Raw genomic sequence first — 17188 nt, forward strand, 5'->3', positions numbered from 1 at the left:
CAGAAGACGGAGGCAGGTGGATTTCTGTGAGTTGTTAAAGCTCAGCCGTGACTAAGTTGTGTTCCAGACCAGCCTTAGCTACACAAGCAAACCCTGTCTCAAAAAAGAAAGGAGGGAGGGAGACAGACTCAGACAGACTATAAACCAAGTAAACATTCTGAAATTGACTTCTGACCTCCACATGAACATGTGCACCTGTGTGCATACACACACATACACACACACACACACACACACACACGGCTGGAGAAGAAGCATATATGGATGGAAAGATTAGACTACAGAGGTCAAATGCATGGACTCTGAGGTGGGATGCTGGGTTCCAGCTCAGATTCTGGCCTATCAGCTGTGAATTCTAGGCTATGGCTTAATCTCTCTCTACCTGGGACTGCTCATTTCTGAAATAAGGAGGTTGGCTGTGTCGACTCCATGGTGGGACTCAGTGAGTTCACAAAAGGGAAGACATTTAGAGCATTTCTTCTTTCATAAGACAATGGGATTTAAAGTCAAAGCTAAGGACTTTACAGGAAGGAGCCGGGGAGAGCTTATAAAATAGCCTGTGCTGCTGTCCAGGAAGTGCTGAATAACTTTAATTATTGTTCCTGCTACCATTCCGCTCCCAGACCTCTCAGCTGTTCCGGCTAAAACACCGAACCTGTTGCCAGGAACCTTGAGTTAGCCCTACGTATTTTCTGAACTAAAGATTCTGAACAGTCATGAGACGTGCTCCAAGGCAGCTCTGATAGCAGGAGTACCTCAGCCAGTGAGGCTTATGCCAAGCATAATTATTGCTAACAGAACACTGCCCTGTCGATAGCTCTGGCGGATCAATTCTTGCAGAACGTTTTGTTCCTTCCGTCTGTGGGCTTCTACTAATGCTGCTTCTGTACTGTGTGCTTAGATCCCGCAGCTGGTCGCTGTGAAATCCCAGGGACCAGCCCTGACTGCCTCCCAGTCGGTGCACGAGCAACCCACAAAGGGCCTGTCTGGCTTCCAGGAGGCTCTGAATGTGACCTCTCACCGGGTAGAGATGCCACGCCAGAACTCGGATCCCACCTCGGAAAACCCTCCTCTCCCCACTCGCATTGAGAAGTTTGACCGAAGCTCTTGGTTACGACAGGAAGAAGACATTCCACCAAAGGTAACGCCAGGCCTGCTGTGTGTTGGTGTCACTGCGGCCGCCATCACCACCATTTCTTCCCTCTCAGTTTGGACAACGTGACTGTGTGAAAGCACTTTCCCTCTCTCACTTGTCATTGTCCCTTTGCTAGGCCAGTCTTGGGGAGTCACCTATGACTTCTCATCTCTGTTTTCCCGAAGTGGCAGAGATTCATTATGAGTGACAGAGAAGTATATGTCTTAAAACAGAGTTAGACCTCTCAACCCCAAACACGCTAGGCTGTTCATGTTAGAAAATAGGCCAGTGGATATTTTCAATGATTATTGCATTTATAGTCAGACAAACCAAATAAATGAAAGAAAATCTGCTTACTCTTATATTTAATGACGTAAAACTCGACCGGATTTCAAAGGCTCAGAAAATGGTCTGGGGACTGAGAAGTTGACTCAGTCACTAAAGTGTTTGTCATTCAAGCACAAGGATCTGAGTTTGAGTCCCCAGCACTCAAGTAAAAGCCAGGCATGGTGACATATGCCTAGAATCCTAGTGCTGAGGAGATGGAAACAAGAAGATCCCTGGCCAAAGAGTCTAGCCAAATTGGTGAGGGCCAGTTTCAGTGAGAGACTCTTACAGAGAGAGATAGAGAGGGAGGGAGACAGACAGATATAGAGACAGGGGCAGAAAGAGACAGAGATATTGAGAAAAATACCCAACATTGACCCCTGGCATCCACAGGCACACACACACAGAGACACAGGCTGTCATATTCATATATACACATAATACATACAAACAGGCTGGCTTTGTCTTTAAGCATTTCACTTGGCTCCATTTAAGGAGTGCTCCTTCTAGGCTAAGGGGTTCTATATTTCCTGCCTTAAATAATGAAAAGGATTGGACTTCACAGTGAAATGACTAGCTCTCCCACTCTACAGACAACCTTAAATTCTCTTATTTCATTTTACATTAGCTGTTATTTGTCGCAAGCAATGTTCTAGAATACGTCTGTGAATATGTCTACAGGCAAACTGAATGTCTTTAACATGCTGAAGACATTTTTGCACCAGATGCTTCCTGGTCCATGCATCTTTTCTCCCAAGCCCAGCATATGAAGCTGTGACAATTGGAATGTCCTGTGATTTCTATAAAACACTGTTGTTGTTTATTAACTCCAGGAGAAATAAAATGGTTTTAATGATTGACAAACAATTATCATCTCCTTCTCCAGTGGATGACGGGAGGATTGCCATTGTTTTGAGGATGAAAGAGTCACAGTGCTGTCCCTTGTGATCATCAGGGGGGAGTCAGAAACCCCATCCAAAACTGTTACTTAGAAGAAAATTTGAATGTGAAAAATAAGCTATACACAAGAGCAGGAGACATGAAAGAGATGGTGTCTCATTGACTTTCTAAAAATTTCAGGTAGATACCTATATAAAGCTAGGAAGAAATGTTAGGTCAGCTTAAATATTCTAGTTTCAGTCAGTTAGTAAGCCTTTCTCTACGAATGTTTTTGTTTACAGAAAGAAAAGTGAGAACTATCAGCAGCAGTACTGAATTTGAATAGGTGTTATACCAACTTGGTCATTTTGTTTTGCTTCCTTGATTCCACTTTATTTTAAAAGGAATTACAATAAAATGTTTTTTTTTCAGAACAGATGAAGCATAACACTTACATTGAAAATAACTTTCTGCACTAATGTTCATGTGATTTTTATAAACAATGGACTCCCTTTGTACAATACCTGATCCCACAAGCAGGTGTCTGTGTGCTCTGTGAGAGGAGACACATTTGAATTCTACTCCATGCTTTACCTAGTTGAGCTAGTAATATGTTCTTCTGCTGTACTTCCCACTCTTGTATTCTTACACAGGCATTTTGAAGACCCTTCCAGTATTTTCAATATTAATTCTGTTTTGTAAATAGCATTTACTAATTAACCACAAAATCACATTATTTTGGGTTTCGGTTTTTAATCAGCAATAGCAACTTGCTTAGGTAGGAAAACCACATATGTTTTCATGTTCTAAGAATGATATGAAGTGCAGGGATTACCACTGGTTGAACACTTCTGCTCTTGAGAGAACCCTGATTCATTTCCCTACACCCACACTGGGTGGTTCAAAACTACCTGTAACACTGGTAGATCTTATGCCTTCTCCCAGCTTCCATGGGCAACCAGCACATACATGTTATGCATACATGCAAGCATAACATACATGGACTCACACATACACAAATATTTAAAAGTAAATAATGAAGTCATAGATCCTCTGGGCTCCCCAGTATGTGATTTGTTGTCCAAGGCCTGGACTAGTACCCCAGTTTTTCGTTAGCGTTCCTAATCTCTTTGTTCGTTGTGATGATCTAAAATGAAATGTGCCTTCCTCTGCATGGCTCCCAGCTACTGCAGCTTCCCAGGAAGGGCACTCCAAAGAGGTTTCTCCTAGCTTCCACTCTTTCCAAACAAGAGACATTTTCTTATAGCTAATTAGGTCAAAGTCATTAGTGCAATCTGCCTTTTATTTTTAAGATTAAGATGACCTTTCCTGGCTATGGAATGTCTCCCCATTGACTTCTGGCGGCACATCTCCCCTTCAGCCTTGTTTCAGGAGGTCACTGTTTCACTGAAGCATGAAAGACAGTTGTTTCACGGACAAGGCAGCTTCTGTAACTTTTGACCAGTCTTCATAGAGGGGGCGGCTCCTCAAACAGTAGCCTGTCTACACTGGATTAAGGGAAATTTTTGAATTCTGGTTTTCTTCCAGGTGCCTCAAAGAACAACTTCTATATCCCCAGCACTAGCCAGAAAGAATTCCCCTGGGAATGGCAGTGCTCTGGGCCCTAGACTTGGATCTCAACCTATCAGAGCAAGGTAAGAGGAGGAGGTCACCATGATTATCCAAGATGCCTGCTTTCCTAAAGACTGTCTCCGACCTTCTCTTCACTTCTGAAGCAAGTGCACTCGTCTCCTTGACTGTCAGCTTTGATGGCCTTTAATAACTTCAATACGACACTGTTTTAAATCTGGGCCTAAACTTAGACATACAGTTGTGGTTACAACTGTAAACCATTGCTTTGGAGACTTCATTCATGGAGTCAGAAGTACAGAATTAGAGTTGAATCATGGTACTGGGTCAAGAAATGTGTCCCCACTGAGGCATTACAAAGCTCTTGCCTAGAAAACTGTAAGGGACTGCAGAAATTCTATAGCTTGCCCTGACAGGACCAGCTTTGATCAGGAAATCATCCCAGTGACATTATGGAGGGTCTTTGAAATACAGTTATGCTTCCATGATTTACTCTATGTTCTTCCAGAATTTTCTATCTACCATGCATATTCCTATAATCAGGAGGTTGTATTCAACTTCCACTGGTTGGTGCAGAGGTCTCAGAGGATTCTGGGAAGTAAACAGTATCTGCACAGTATCCGGGCAGACTTTATGTGGCAACAGATGCTGTTTGTTGCTCTCGTTCAAGTTTCCCTCGGGTTTGTCATGATGAAGACATTCTTTTTTAGGATCCACTGAAATAGCAAGCGGCCTCTGCCGAGGCTATAAAAAGGATGCACTAGGGCAAGCTGTTTTCTTCCTCATTGTGTTCACGACCAGAGAAAGACCATGAAGAGAAAGGGGGGAGAGTAGAAAAAGAGAGGGGGACTTGTGGCTTTGCTTGTACACAGAATGCTTTTTATCTTAACACATTCACTTTGCTCCTCTGTTGAATGGCTTTAGGAAGGGATCATTTGAAGGAGAAGGAGGCACTCTACTTAGAGCAAATATTCCAGTCTTGTTCTAAGTGGAGTTATAAACTGTAGGTATCTGGGAACCTCCTCTTGTCAAATTCGTGTCCAGCTGGTGTGACTTAGCAGCCTTGGGTTCACTAGACAGTGCTGTGGCCAGGGGACAGAGGCGTGCTAACTCTGGGTGCAGCTGAGCCTCATCAACTCGTCTCTTCCAGTGCCCAGTTAGCAGCACCTCCTGATCTTTTGAGCCACTTAGAGGCTGTTTTCAATTGATTAGTTGCTTGGAATCAGGCTGCTTAGATCAAGCATCATTTCAGCCTGAAGTATTTGTTTCTCTTCTGTCAACCAAAAAGAAAGACTTGCTGTTATAGTAAAGAAGCAGCTGTTTAATTTCTCTGAAATGCTGTTTTAATAACATTAGGGCCTAAGATAATCGGTATCTGATGGTCAGCACCTTATAAAAGGTGAGAGTTTCCCTTGAAACACTAAAATGCTCTATTTTGCATGGAGAATGTAGATAGCGTGATAGATGACCAGAGTCTTTCTACTTACAGTAGAGGGGCGGTGAACTAAGAGGTTGCAGTTATTCCACTACAATGCACATCAGAAATATTTGGGGTGACATTATCTCTTCCTATGAGTCAATCAGCAGAACACCCATGCTTCTGCCTACATTCACCTCCACATGACCAGCACTTAAAATGTAAATCACTGGGCTGATAAGGTGACTCATAAAAGCACTTAAAGGCAATTAGTATAAAAGCCTGGCAACCTGAGTTTTATCTCTAGAACCCATATACAATTAAAAGGCGAGAAGCCCATAAAGTTATCCTCTGACTGCCACAGGCTTGCCAGTAGCTTTCTCTATTTCTCTCTACCTTTTTGAGGCAGGCTCTCTCATTGAACCTAAGAGTTCATTGATGCTACTAGGGTGGCTAGCCAGCAGGTCCCCAGAGGTCCTCCTGTCCTTGCCCTCCCGAGCACTGGGTTATAAGTGGTGCTACTGCACTTTTCAAGTAGATACTGAGACTCAAAATTTGGGTCTTCGTTTTTGCATCTTAAGCACTTTATTGACTAAGCCATCTGTTGAGATGCCGAGCTTTTCTGCACCTCTGCTGTGCAATAAACAGCCCTAAGACTTGGTTGGGCTGAAGTCACTGTTCATACTTCTCACAGTTCTACAAATGAACTAAAAAGTTCTTCTGCTGATCTGAGCTCATTCAGACCACTTCCCTGAGCTGCCTGCTCAGTCGTATATTCCTCACTCTCCAAGTTCTTGCCTCTTGGCTTCTTCAGTTTCGTCCATCTCAGAAAAGAATTTCAAAAGGAAAAACACCAAATACACAGGGTTTTCAAATCCTTTGCTTAGGCCTTCTTCCTGGCATCATAGTGGGTCCCATGGCCAAGACCTGGGCATGGAAAAGAACTTGATGGAGGCATCAAAACGGGGATACATACCTCCTATCTTAATCCTCACAGTTGTTTTACTACCATTCAATAAATGGTCACGCATCAATGAAGCCTTTAGGCGGGGTGTGCTTTTAAGAGATTTGTACTGTTTTACAATACTTGTAAGCTGTATTTCCTATATTTGGTCAATATTTCCTTTATTTCTTTACCGACTTTTCTCTGAAGTGATTCCCAAGGGAAACTGGAAAAGTTAGAGAAGATTTCAGTGAAAATTACACAGCCTCGTCGAGAAAAGATTCAAGAAATTTAGTGTTATTTGTTATTTTGTTTGCTAAATTTAACTAATATATGTCAATGCCATGCTATGTGCAAGACTATATGTGGCCTTGGGACTAAGTGTTCAGAGAGGGACTCCAGGGCCCATACGTCTAAGTGTACCTCATGTTCTTCGGGCTGCATATACCACTGGGCACAAAGGAAGTCTTGCCTCTTTCTTATCTTGCTTTGGAGTCAGTATGTATAAGAACTTACTTAAAGAAATCATCAGTTTGATACCTAGAACCCATGCAAAAATATCAGGTGTGGTAATGTGCTTAGAATCTCAGCAGTGGACAGAAACTGGAGGATCCCTGGGGCTCCCTGATCATCCAGTAGAGCCAATTATGATGAGCTACAGGCCAATGAAGAGCCTGTCTTAAAAGAGTTGGGCAGCTCCTAAGGAATGGCACCTAAGGTTATACCCTGGCATCCATAAACGCACATACACCTGCCTGCACACAAACTCTCACATACATATGCACAGCATTATTTTTAAAAGCAGGACTTCTCTCTTCCTTATGGACAGTTTAGGCACCCAAAGTTCAAGATGATAATGTTTTAACAAAATAGGATCCTGTGTCTCTGAGTCATCCCATAGAGAAGAGCCACCATATTCTGATGTGGGTAAGAAACAAACTATTTGCTAACTGAACAAAAGAGGAAGATTAGACAGAGCCTAAAGGGTAAGAAGTTTGTATCGTGTTTCCTCAATTTTATAATGGTGAATCCCAGATCCTGGGGGCAAGTGTTATATAGTGATGATCAAGAACAATTTGAAAAGCACGTGCTTGAATAAATAGTAACTATGTAGTATCCCTGAATAGAAGAATCCAGAGTCAGGGTGTGCACTTGAGTATGTGTGGCTAATACAAGAAAGACAGAAACTTGCTATTCTGGGAACACTTGCTTCTCATAGGACTACCTCTTCATTATCTCAGTCTTTTGCTGCCTGAGAACAACAAGTATTTGCAGGCAGGCCTTTCAGTACCTTGTCTTCTCTTTCTGAGGCAACTTGTATTTATTTCAGCATTTAATAAACAGCGCTGGAGCACTTACATAGGATTTTCATTGTATTACAAATATTTTTAAATTGTGGGTGTGTGTAGGTGTGTGTAGGTCAGAAGACAGCTTGGTGAAGTTGGTTGTCTGTGGGTCCCAGGAATTGAACTCAGGTCGCCATGGTAGGACAGCAGCAAGTGTCTTTACCCTCTGAGCCATCTTACCAACTAGCATTACAAATATTAACTGTTAAAACCATATAGTGACTCCAAGGTTATGACTTTTCATCACTCTCCTTTAATAGATATGGTGCTGAAATAAACAGAGCTTTAGCAAATTGCCCAATGGGTCAAAGAAGTGGTAGGAGTGGGATTTGAACTCTGGTAGCCTGCCTGACAGGACACCATTTTTGCCCCTAGCTTTCTCACCCTGTTCTATGGTTCTGTTAACAGTCCTTCCTACTCTTGAAGGCATTGACCTCTGCCGTGCTACACTCACTGTCTTTTAAAGGATGTGGTCCTATGGGATTTATCTCTATCCCAAATGCTTCCCACACACCTAGAAACAGTATTTGACAGCTTCCTTCCAGGGGTAAGAGTGGGTGATGGCACAGTCTCCTGCCCTTTTAACTCCTGCCTGTGAAACTGGGCATTGGCTGAGCTCGAGTTTCACATCCAGGACCCACATGCTCCTGGATGTCAATGGCCTCATTATATGAGAGTGATCAGCAGATCTTAAAGAAAGATTTATTTGATCACATAAAAATAGTGCTATTTTAAAACTTCTGGACACTTTAATATTTAATTTGATTTGTGTGTCTTTCTTAAACCGGATTAAAATGTTTAAATACTTTTAGAATGAAAAGATTTACATAAAACCAGAAATACCCAGTCAGAAAACAAACAAACAAACAAACAAACAAAAAACCAAATGATCAGTGATTAAATATTCCTTGTCCCATTCCAAATCTCATAGTAATTTTCCTTATTGGCCATGTTGTCAAAGAACAAAGTAAAGAGAACTTTGGCAGTCAGCCAGTTAATTAAAGACTTGGCCCAAAAATTTGGGCGAAAAAAAATCTTGTTGTAATTCTTATTTTCTGTTTTGACTTTTTACACAATTTAAGTACATAGGATAATTGCCACATATTCCTTCAATGTTGGTCTTATAAAGCAAACATCACTGTTTCCTGGATAGAAAATGTGCAAATTTAAAGTTAGCATTTAAAGAAATGTATTTGGATAATTTTCAGTTTTTGCCTGCATAGATCCAAGTAGTCTTGGTTAATATGTAAACAAGGGAAATCTTTTATTTAATGGAATTCTGAAGTTGAACCCCTATGAACATTTCTTTCAGACCTTTCAGCCCGTAAGGCAGAGCATGCATATGTAATAGGGAAAAGAAAAATATCATATGACAGTTGCTCACATTACTCATATTTTTAATAAAAAAAAAAGTAAGGTAGAAAAAAAATATTAAGTTCTCCTGTTCCTCTGTGTCGTTACACAGACACGAAGTATTTCTTAGTGTGAGGCAGCAAGAGTAGCAGCTTAATACAATCAGTGTCTGGGATGCTGAGCTGGAGTGAAGAGGACCTGTGCTAATGAGGCCCAAGTCAGGATTTAAATGCTCATGGGATCTAATTAGAGTCATACTAGAAGAAGCTCCGAGCTTCATCAAAGACGCATGTGCATCCCAGATATTTCTGCAAATAGCCAGGACCCCTAACATGCCTGCAGCCTTCTGTCTGTTCATTCTTTTCTCCTAGCTAGGCACTCACAATGGGCCCATCATGGGAGGCAGAGAGCATTAAGAGCTTGTGCTGGCCGATGCACCCTTCTCTTCCGATCTGCACCTCCTGTTTCCTACCACAGACTTGGTGATCTGTCCTGCTGGCCCCTTCTTAACATCCATCCATGTGCATAAGAAAAACACCAGCTTTTGTCTCCGCTCGGGCTGTGCCCGGTCTTTCTGGTACTATGCCAGGTTCCCAGAATGTCTCACTCCTCTCTAACGCTACCTGTGACCCCTCAGTGCGCGTGAATTACCCCCAAACAGCAATGGCATTTATAGTCTCTTTTCACATAGCTCTCAGGGTTGCAGTCTGTTAACTATCGTCTCTGCCACATGTTTCTCCTTGCCATGGAAATGGTATTGCTTGACTATATACCTCCTGGCCTGGCCTCCTCTAGTCTTCATCCTAATCCAGGACTCACTGTAGGTGTGAGTCAACAAGATTTTGACTGAGGAATCAAAGGAAAGCTCAATAGAGCAAGTAACTGAATAATGTCACCACAGTCACCATAGAGAACATTTCAGAGAATGTCCCACCAACATTCTCTCAATATTTTTTTAAATACAAAGAAGGTGACATCATCATTTCACAAAATCAGAACTGTATAAGAAACTTTAGAACCATCCACCACTCTTAGTCGATAAGATGTTTGGTTATAATAGCTTTTACAGCAAATAATTTGGGAATTTATTAGTAATTTCCTGATCACTACTGTTTCATAAAAGAGAGCGTTGGGGGAGAAGTCATTATTTGAGGATTAAAGACAGTTGTTTTCTACGAAAAGTAACAAGTTAATGATGTAAGATACTTAGGAAAGAAATATTTATCATTTTAAGTATTTTCTAATTTGGGGGGATTTGCATTTGGGACCCAAATTTATTTCAACCCTGTAGATACAAACAGTTCCCACAAAAATAGTTACTGTACACTAAACAGCATCATTTTTATCAAAAGAAATCCTGGTGCTCATGAGCTTTACCAGCAGTCACTCAGAGCTACTGCTTGCGGTGTGTTGACCCAAGAACTGAGTGTGGAGCTCTTCCCCTGCCCTTCCAGCAGCTGGCTATAGCTGCACCAGGAAGGCGTAGCTTCCGTCTTCCCCCAGCCCTTTGAGTGCAGGGTTTCAGCAGTCTCTACCAATAACACATTAACCCTCCCACACACAGCCTTGTTAATGCATACCAAGTAAAACCTACGTATATTTATGTGTACCGTGTGATATTCTGATAGATGTGTAAATTGTGAACCCAAAAAGTTACCTTTCTGGGGCATGAAAACGTTTAGGATCTGCTTCAAAGCTGGCTGTGGTACAGCAGTCATGTGTACAATGAGATCTTTTCTGAAAAAGATTCTGCTTTAACCTCGCACACTAAATAAAGGCACCACAGTGCACGACAGAGCTCCAGAGCTCGCTCATCCTGTCTATTTGAAACTTTCTTTGCTCACATCTCGTTATCCCCTCACCAAACCCCACAGCTGCTGAAAAGCCACGCTGTACTCTCTGCTACACCGAGTTGTGCCCATGCATATGTAAGTGAGATCATGCAGAGCATGTCTTCTTGTATATACATATATACAAAATATGTATTGCTGCAGTTATGAAAAATATGTCATATTTTCTTTCTCCACTGGTGCATCTGTGGATATATTCTGATTCTGTGTTTTGCCGTTTCAAATAGTGCAGCAATGAATACATCCATCTCTTTCATACGGTTTCCTCTAGATGTATACCCAGAAACAGAATTGTTGGGTCACGTCATAGGTCTGTTAATAATTCTTAGAGGGATCCCCATAGTATTTTCCATACTGGCTATGCTAATTTGCATCCTACCAACAGAGTATATAAGGATTTCCTTTGCAGCATCCTCAGCAGCAATGGCTATCATTCTTTTTGCGAAACCATCTTAGTAAACTCAATAAAAGTAAGGTGATGCTGAGCATTTTTATATACAGCTCTTTATGTGTCTTTTTTTTTATGTCTGTTCAAGGGTGTAGCTCATCTTTAAAGCCTGGGAGTTTGTTTTCTTGCTGCTGAGTTGTTACTGCAGCGCCTTGCATAGTTCAGATGTTGACCTGTAGCCATTGCTTTTTGCCGTCCATGCAGCAACCCTGATCTCCGCAGAACAGAGCCCGTCCTGGAGAGCCCCTTGCAGAGGACCAGCAGTGGCAGTTCCTCCAGCTCCAGCACTCCCAGCTCCCAACCCAGCTCCCAAGGAGGCTCTCAGCCTGGGTCACAAGCCGGATCCAGCGAGCGAACCAGAGTTCGGGGTAAGTCTCCATTCTATCATGCCTGGGCAGAAAGCTATGGACAGAGCGGGCGGGGGGGGGGGGGGGGGGGGCGGTACTTCCTCACTCTGGCAGCCGGGCGGCTGCTGTTGTACGAGGCTGGAAATCATCTAGCGTCTCATGCTTGTGTCTCCTGAAGGGAATGGTCTACCATCCCTCACTATGGGTGTGACATCAGAGTGTGAACAGCAATCCTGTCAGCCTATCGAAAATTTCAGCTTGCAGTGTTTTCCAGACAGATCACCAAGCAGAGGTGTTATTACAAAATATGGCTACTTCCCAGTTCCCCAAATGTCCATTTCCATTTGACTCCTCATTTTCAGTCTCATGCACCCTACTGTCTAGGTCCCATGGTGCCAGAAGTCCCTTCCGGGATTCCAAGCATGCTTCTTGATCTTAGGTATTTCTCAAAATGAATTTTCCTAAAAAACCTATATAAGATAAATACTCAAGAGAGAAGGAAATACCTTTACCTTAAAGACAATGTTCTGGTTGTTTCTACTAGTTAAGTAAAAAAAAAAAAAGTGTGTGTATATATATATAACATATCCTAATATTAAATTCAAAGCATTCATCATCGCCTAGTTTTCAGTAATGAAAAAAAAAAAAAAACACACATGGGAAGAACATGATATAATTAATTAATACCTAGCAAAATACTGTTCTTCCTAGTCGAAATTCACTCTTTCTGTGAAGATCCTTCTTCAGAAGATAAATTTGGTTACAAGTAATTAATACCAGACTTTCTGAAGTACAAGTTGATAAATATTAATGTGCTGATAAGTTGCTATCCCAGAAGAAAACCGCTAATTTCCTTCATGGCCCCTTTAGTAGACATAACCATAGTTTACCTCCTCTATTAGCCTTTTGGGTTTCAGTTAAGTAAAATCTCTGTTTATGTCATTTTTTAAAGTTTCAACTCTAACATGTGACACCCATGCCTTCGAGTTGAGTGTGGATTGTCCCACAGCTGGCTCAGTGTTTCCCTGACATCGGTGGTCTATCCCAGAGTGCTGTGTGTCGTTGTGACACTGATCCAGACAGCTGCCATCCCATCAATATTTTTTAAATGTCCGTTGGAGTCTTTATATCTTTAGAGCAAATTATAATGAAGATCAGGGTTACCCACTCCATTTTAATTTTCTGAACAAGTTCAACTTTAATTCTTATACTCTTTCCTTCATCCCCCTACTTCTTCTGACTACAAATCATCCCCTTCTGGGAATTCACGCCAAACAAGAAACTCTGAGCTCTCCTGCTGCTCTGCCTATGGCATGAACAACACAGCGGCTCTCACTCTGTGGCTGCTGGGACTCTTCCCTCCAACCCCGCCCAGGCCTTGTTCCACAGCTCTCCCTCTATTCCTGGGCCCTTTATCATCAACACCTCCCTCATCCTGCATCATTCCTTTTTCCTTATAAACCTCGGATCACTTTGCAGCCCCTCTTAAAACTCATTCCATCAAATAAATCTTTTTATATTCTTCATAAACTTCCATCAGAATAGCCTGTTGTGATGAAGAGATGATAAGGGAGGAAAATACGCCTAGAATTTTAATTTGGAAGCTCATTTGAAATAAGGATGAAGAGGACTTACAAAATTCAGAAGGATTCCCAACTAAGGTCACAGCTTTAATGTTACCTCGGGTCAGGTGTGTCATCTGTCGAGTCTGTACTCATCTAGAGAATAAGAAAATAGTGCCACACCATTGGGTTGGAGCAAGGACTACTTGCAATAAACAACAGAGAAAGAAAGCATTTGCTGCTGTGCCTGAGATCCAGTAAGCACTGGGTAAACAGCAGGACTCCATGCAGTGCTCGCTGCTGGTCTCATCTCTCCCGTCGGCCTCTGGGTTTCAGGCCTAAGTTGTTTCTGGATTTGTTTTTCTGAGCATTTGTTGTTTTCCCGTAGATATACATGGGCTTGCCTAGTGGGTAGTGTCTCTCCAGTTACTCATTCAGAAGGCAAGGCAGGCTTTTCTAATGGTCACACTTTCTTTCTCGTTCCTGTTCTCTCCTCCAGCCAACAGTAAGTCAGAAGGATCGCCTGTGCTGTCCCATGAGCCTTCCAAGGTGAAACCAGAAGAATCCAGAGACATCACGCGGCCCAGTAGGCCAGCTGTGAGTGCTTTGCTTCCTAAGAACGTTGAACTCTTCACTTACCTAAGCATCCCAATATAATGTAGTTGGCCTTGCATTCATGGCTCAAAGCAAAAAAATAAAAAAATAATAAAATAAAATAAAACAAAACAAAACAAAAAAACAGAGGACAAAGAAGACCACTGTGTCATACATGATTAGCAAGGAACTGAGTGGATCTTAGGCTGCTTCATCTGACTTTTAGTGCTTTTGTTCTCAGCAACATTTCTGTAAAAAATAAAAAAGAAAGAATAGCTCAAACCCACAATATTTGCTCAGCACTTTGACAAAAAAAAAAAAAATGTTAAAAGTAGCAGTTCAGAACACCTAGGCTCTTCCTGTACATTGCTTCATCCACTTTCCACACGGGTTTTCATATGAACTATCATGACAGTCTTCTTCTATTTGTCAGGCCTTAAGGACTAGTCTTTTCTGGTCCCAAATTTAGTATGTTGTGACACGGGGGGTGGTTATCTGAATACGGCGTCATTGCTGGAACATGAAGGGCCCAAGTGTATATAAACAGGGCGTTTCAGCATCAGATGTATAAACTGATAACATAACAGCTCCAAGGTATGTTTGAGGAGATGGTTTTTGTTGTAGATATGAAGGAGCAAATAACCAGAGGTGTTTGGAAGAATCCAAAGTAGGGAGAGAAAGGCTGGCAAGACTGGGCCAGACCGTCAGAGAAAGTCTGAGGATAGTGAGAGAGGAAGACCAAGGGAGTGCTAGCAAAGGAGATAGGGTGGAGCAAGAGGTGTAGACAAGAGCATGGCTGAAATGGCAGGGTTATATGGGAGTGAGAAGGTGGGGGAAGGGAATCCTGTGAGTTAGAGAAGTTTAGGATAGAGGGCTGAGTAAGAAGTTGAGAATAGCCACAGGAAGTTGTGAGCCTGAGGGAGCCTACAGCCCAGCATGCCCTTTGGTATAGATAGATAACCATTTGTTCCTTCTGGCAGGATGATGAGGCAATGGCTACTTTAGTAATGGTGTCAGAGTTTGGGGGGGGGGTGTGTGGAATTCCTTTAGGCCCAACACCAAGCAGCTTGAAAGAAAGAAAGGATATGGGACAGGGATGTAGCTCAGTTGGTTAAGTGCTCATTCTGCACAGATGAAGCCTGGATTCAATCCCCAGCGCCACGTAAAACAAGCATGATGGCTCATATCAGAAGTTCAAAGTCATCTTTGGCTGAATAATGAGTTTAAGGCTGCCCTAGGATACATGAAACACTGTCTCAAATAGATAGATAGATGATGGATGGATAGACAGATAGATGAAATGAAAAGGAAAGGGAAAATAAGGAAAGGAATGGAAAGAAAAGGAAAGCAAAGGAAAGGAGCATGCTGGCTGAAAGTAGAAAATTAATCTGGATGTTCTGAAATGCTGTCCTCTAAATGAATGCCTCTTTCATTTACTATTCCTTGCCTCTTAAAGTAAGGAAAATGTTAAGTAATAACAAAGGAAATGTGCATTGTTCTGGCTTGAACCTGTCTTTGTGTCAGTTTTCTATTAACAATGCCAATTGTGTGTCTAACCTGCTTCTTTCCTTCTGGCTTTTTCCTGCCTGTGGACTCTTCTGGATCTGGTTCCTCTTTTCACAGAGCTATAAGAAAGCTATAGATGAGGTTAGTACTTACTGCCTTTTCTTGCTCATTCTTTCATGAGATGTGAATATTAAACGCATTTCCTAATGTTAATATTTAGAAAGGAGGCCAGTGGAACTGTGGGAAAAGCCTTCTTAAATACAGCCTTGTTTTAGGGAGGAGAGCTCCTTCAACAGGAGCCAGCCCGAGACCCCCGGGCATACCCATAAGATGCTCCAGAGTCCTACTAAACAAAAACATTGCTGTCCCAGTGTCCCAGCTGGGCAGACAACAGGTATTAGTGTTTTGTTAATGGTGTGGTCTCTCTTTCCAGTACCTTCTAATAACAAACCTGTTCTCCAGCCTTGCTGGAGATGACTCTCAGCATTTTTACTAACAACACAAAGAGGCATAATTCTAGCACATCCCAAATTTACAGTGTGTAATTTGGGAACAAGGAGTTACTGGGTATTGTTAGATTAATTCTGTGGGACATTAACAGCACCGTAAGCAACAATATCACCCTTAGCGAATGAATCCTGGCGAGTTTAGTGATCCCTTTCCTTATCTGTGGAGGCATTTTCCGTTAGAAAAATAGGTGGCTGTGTCCCTTGTGGATAGCTTGCTGAGAAAGACGACTGCCTCACTGCTGGTTTGTCAGACCTGCATGAACACAGCACAGCGAAATGGCTCTAAACAGGCAGGCCTTGCAAAGAGTCCCAGATACGTGGAATGGGAGGCTCGCCACTACAGCTTTGAGGCTGGGGCTCTGCAAAGTATATTTCTTGTGAAATTATGTGGAAAAAGCACTAGCTTCAGGGGTCAGCAAGCTACATTTCAGGCTTGACTCCCTCCAGTGGATGCTGGCTAGGGTAAGTCTCATAATCTCAGCCAGTTTAAAAACACCTGCCCTCCTTTACCTCCATGATTGTTTAGGGTCCTTAAGGTCATGTGTACCGAAGCATTTTTTCAAGTGGAGAATGCTATAGAAAACAGATGTGATTGTTCAGGTTTGGGGCATAGGCACAGAACTGATTTTGCAAGTAGGGAAACATGGTTCTGTGAGGTTTTCAAGCACAGCCGTGACCACCCCACCATTTACAGCAATTCGGAAAGTCACTCTCCGAATTAAGGGGTTGCCGTTTATAAAGCAATGTTTCTCCACACATCTACAGCAGAGGGGCTGCTTCTTCTCACCACTGCATGCCATGGCCTTGCTTTTTCCTACAGTAGTAAGAGGGATAGAAAGGCTGTCACAACTTTATATCAGTCACCCAGAGCAGACCAAGAAAGAAAATTATTTTCTAGTAGTGGGTACTGTAACTGTCAATTTAAGCAGCATTCATATGAACAACGTAAGGCATTGCAGAGTCCAGAAATTGGCATGGAGGAGGCTGTCAGGAGGAAAGTTCTCTCAAAGGTTTTAATCTGGTAACCCTGGATGTTCTAGGATTTGAAAATCACTTCATTTACTTTGGTGTGCTGTGCCACAATTGGATAGGGATGAGAGAGGGGAATTTTATGCCAAAATCTCTGGGGCTGTGTATCAGAGCAAACGCCCTCAGTGAACTTTATCACTGGTGTGGACCACTCAAACCACAGGGAAATGATCCTGTCTACGCCAGCAGTTCTTAGCCATGATGGCTACCCATCTTTCACCTAGCTGTTCAGCAAAATCTAAAGTCAGTCTTAGTTGTTATATGAGAAAATACGAGGCAAAGCTACTGGCAGCTTGTGTATACACAAAAGGGTTGTGTATACAACATCCTACAACTTACACAGGAATTCCTCA

The 17188-nt window shown here is 42.3% G+C and overlaps 1 protein-coding gene across 1 annotated transcript in view; it reads left to right on the forward strand.

The window, feature by feature from the left end:
• The window catches only part of Tnik (TRAF2 and NCK interacting kinase), a 74979-nt gene that overhangs the window by 12702 nt on the left and 45089 nt on the right, over nt 1-17188 (forward strand). Inside the window, exons 6-10 of the mRNA XM_055626212.1 lie at nt 902-1141; nt 3890-3996; nt 11493-11656; nt 13697-13794; nt 15415-15438. Of these exons, the coding sequence (XP_055482187.1) occupies nt 902-1141; nt 3890-3996; nt 11493-11656; nt 13697-13794; nt 15415-15438 (633 nt within the window). The remainder of the gene's footprint in view (nt 1-901; nt 1142-3889; nt 3997-11492; nt 11657-13696; nt 13795-15414; nt 15439-17188) is intronic.

This window comes from Psammomys obesus, unplaced genomic scaffold (assembly GCF_907164565.1).
Source record: "Psammomys obesus unplaced genomic scaffold, mPsaObe1.curated_primary_1811, whole genome shotgun sequence".
Taxonomy (NCBI): domain Eukaryota; kingdom Metazoa; phylum Chordata; class Mammalia; order Rodentia; family Muridae; genus Psammomys; species Psammomys obesus.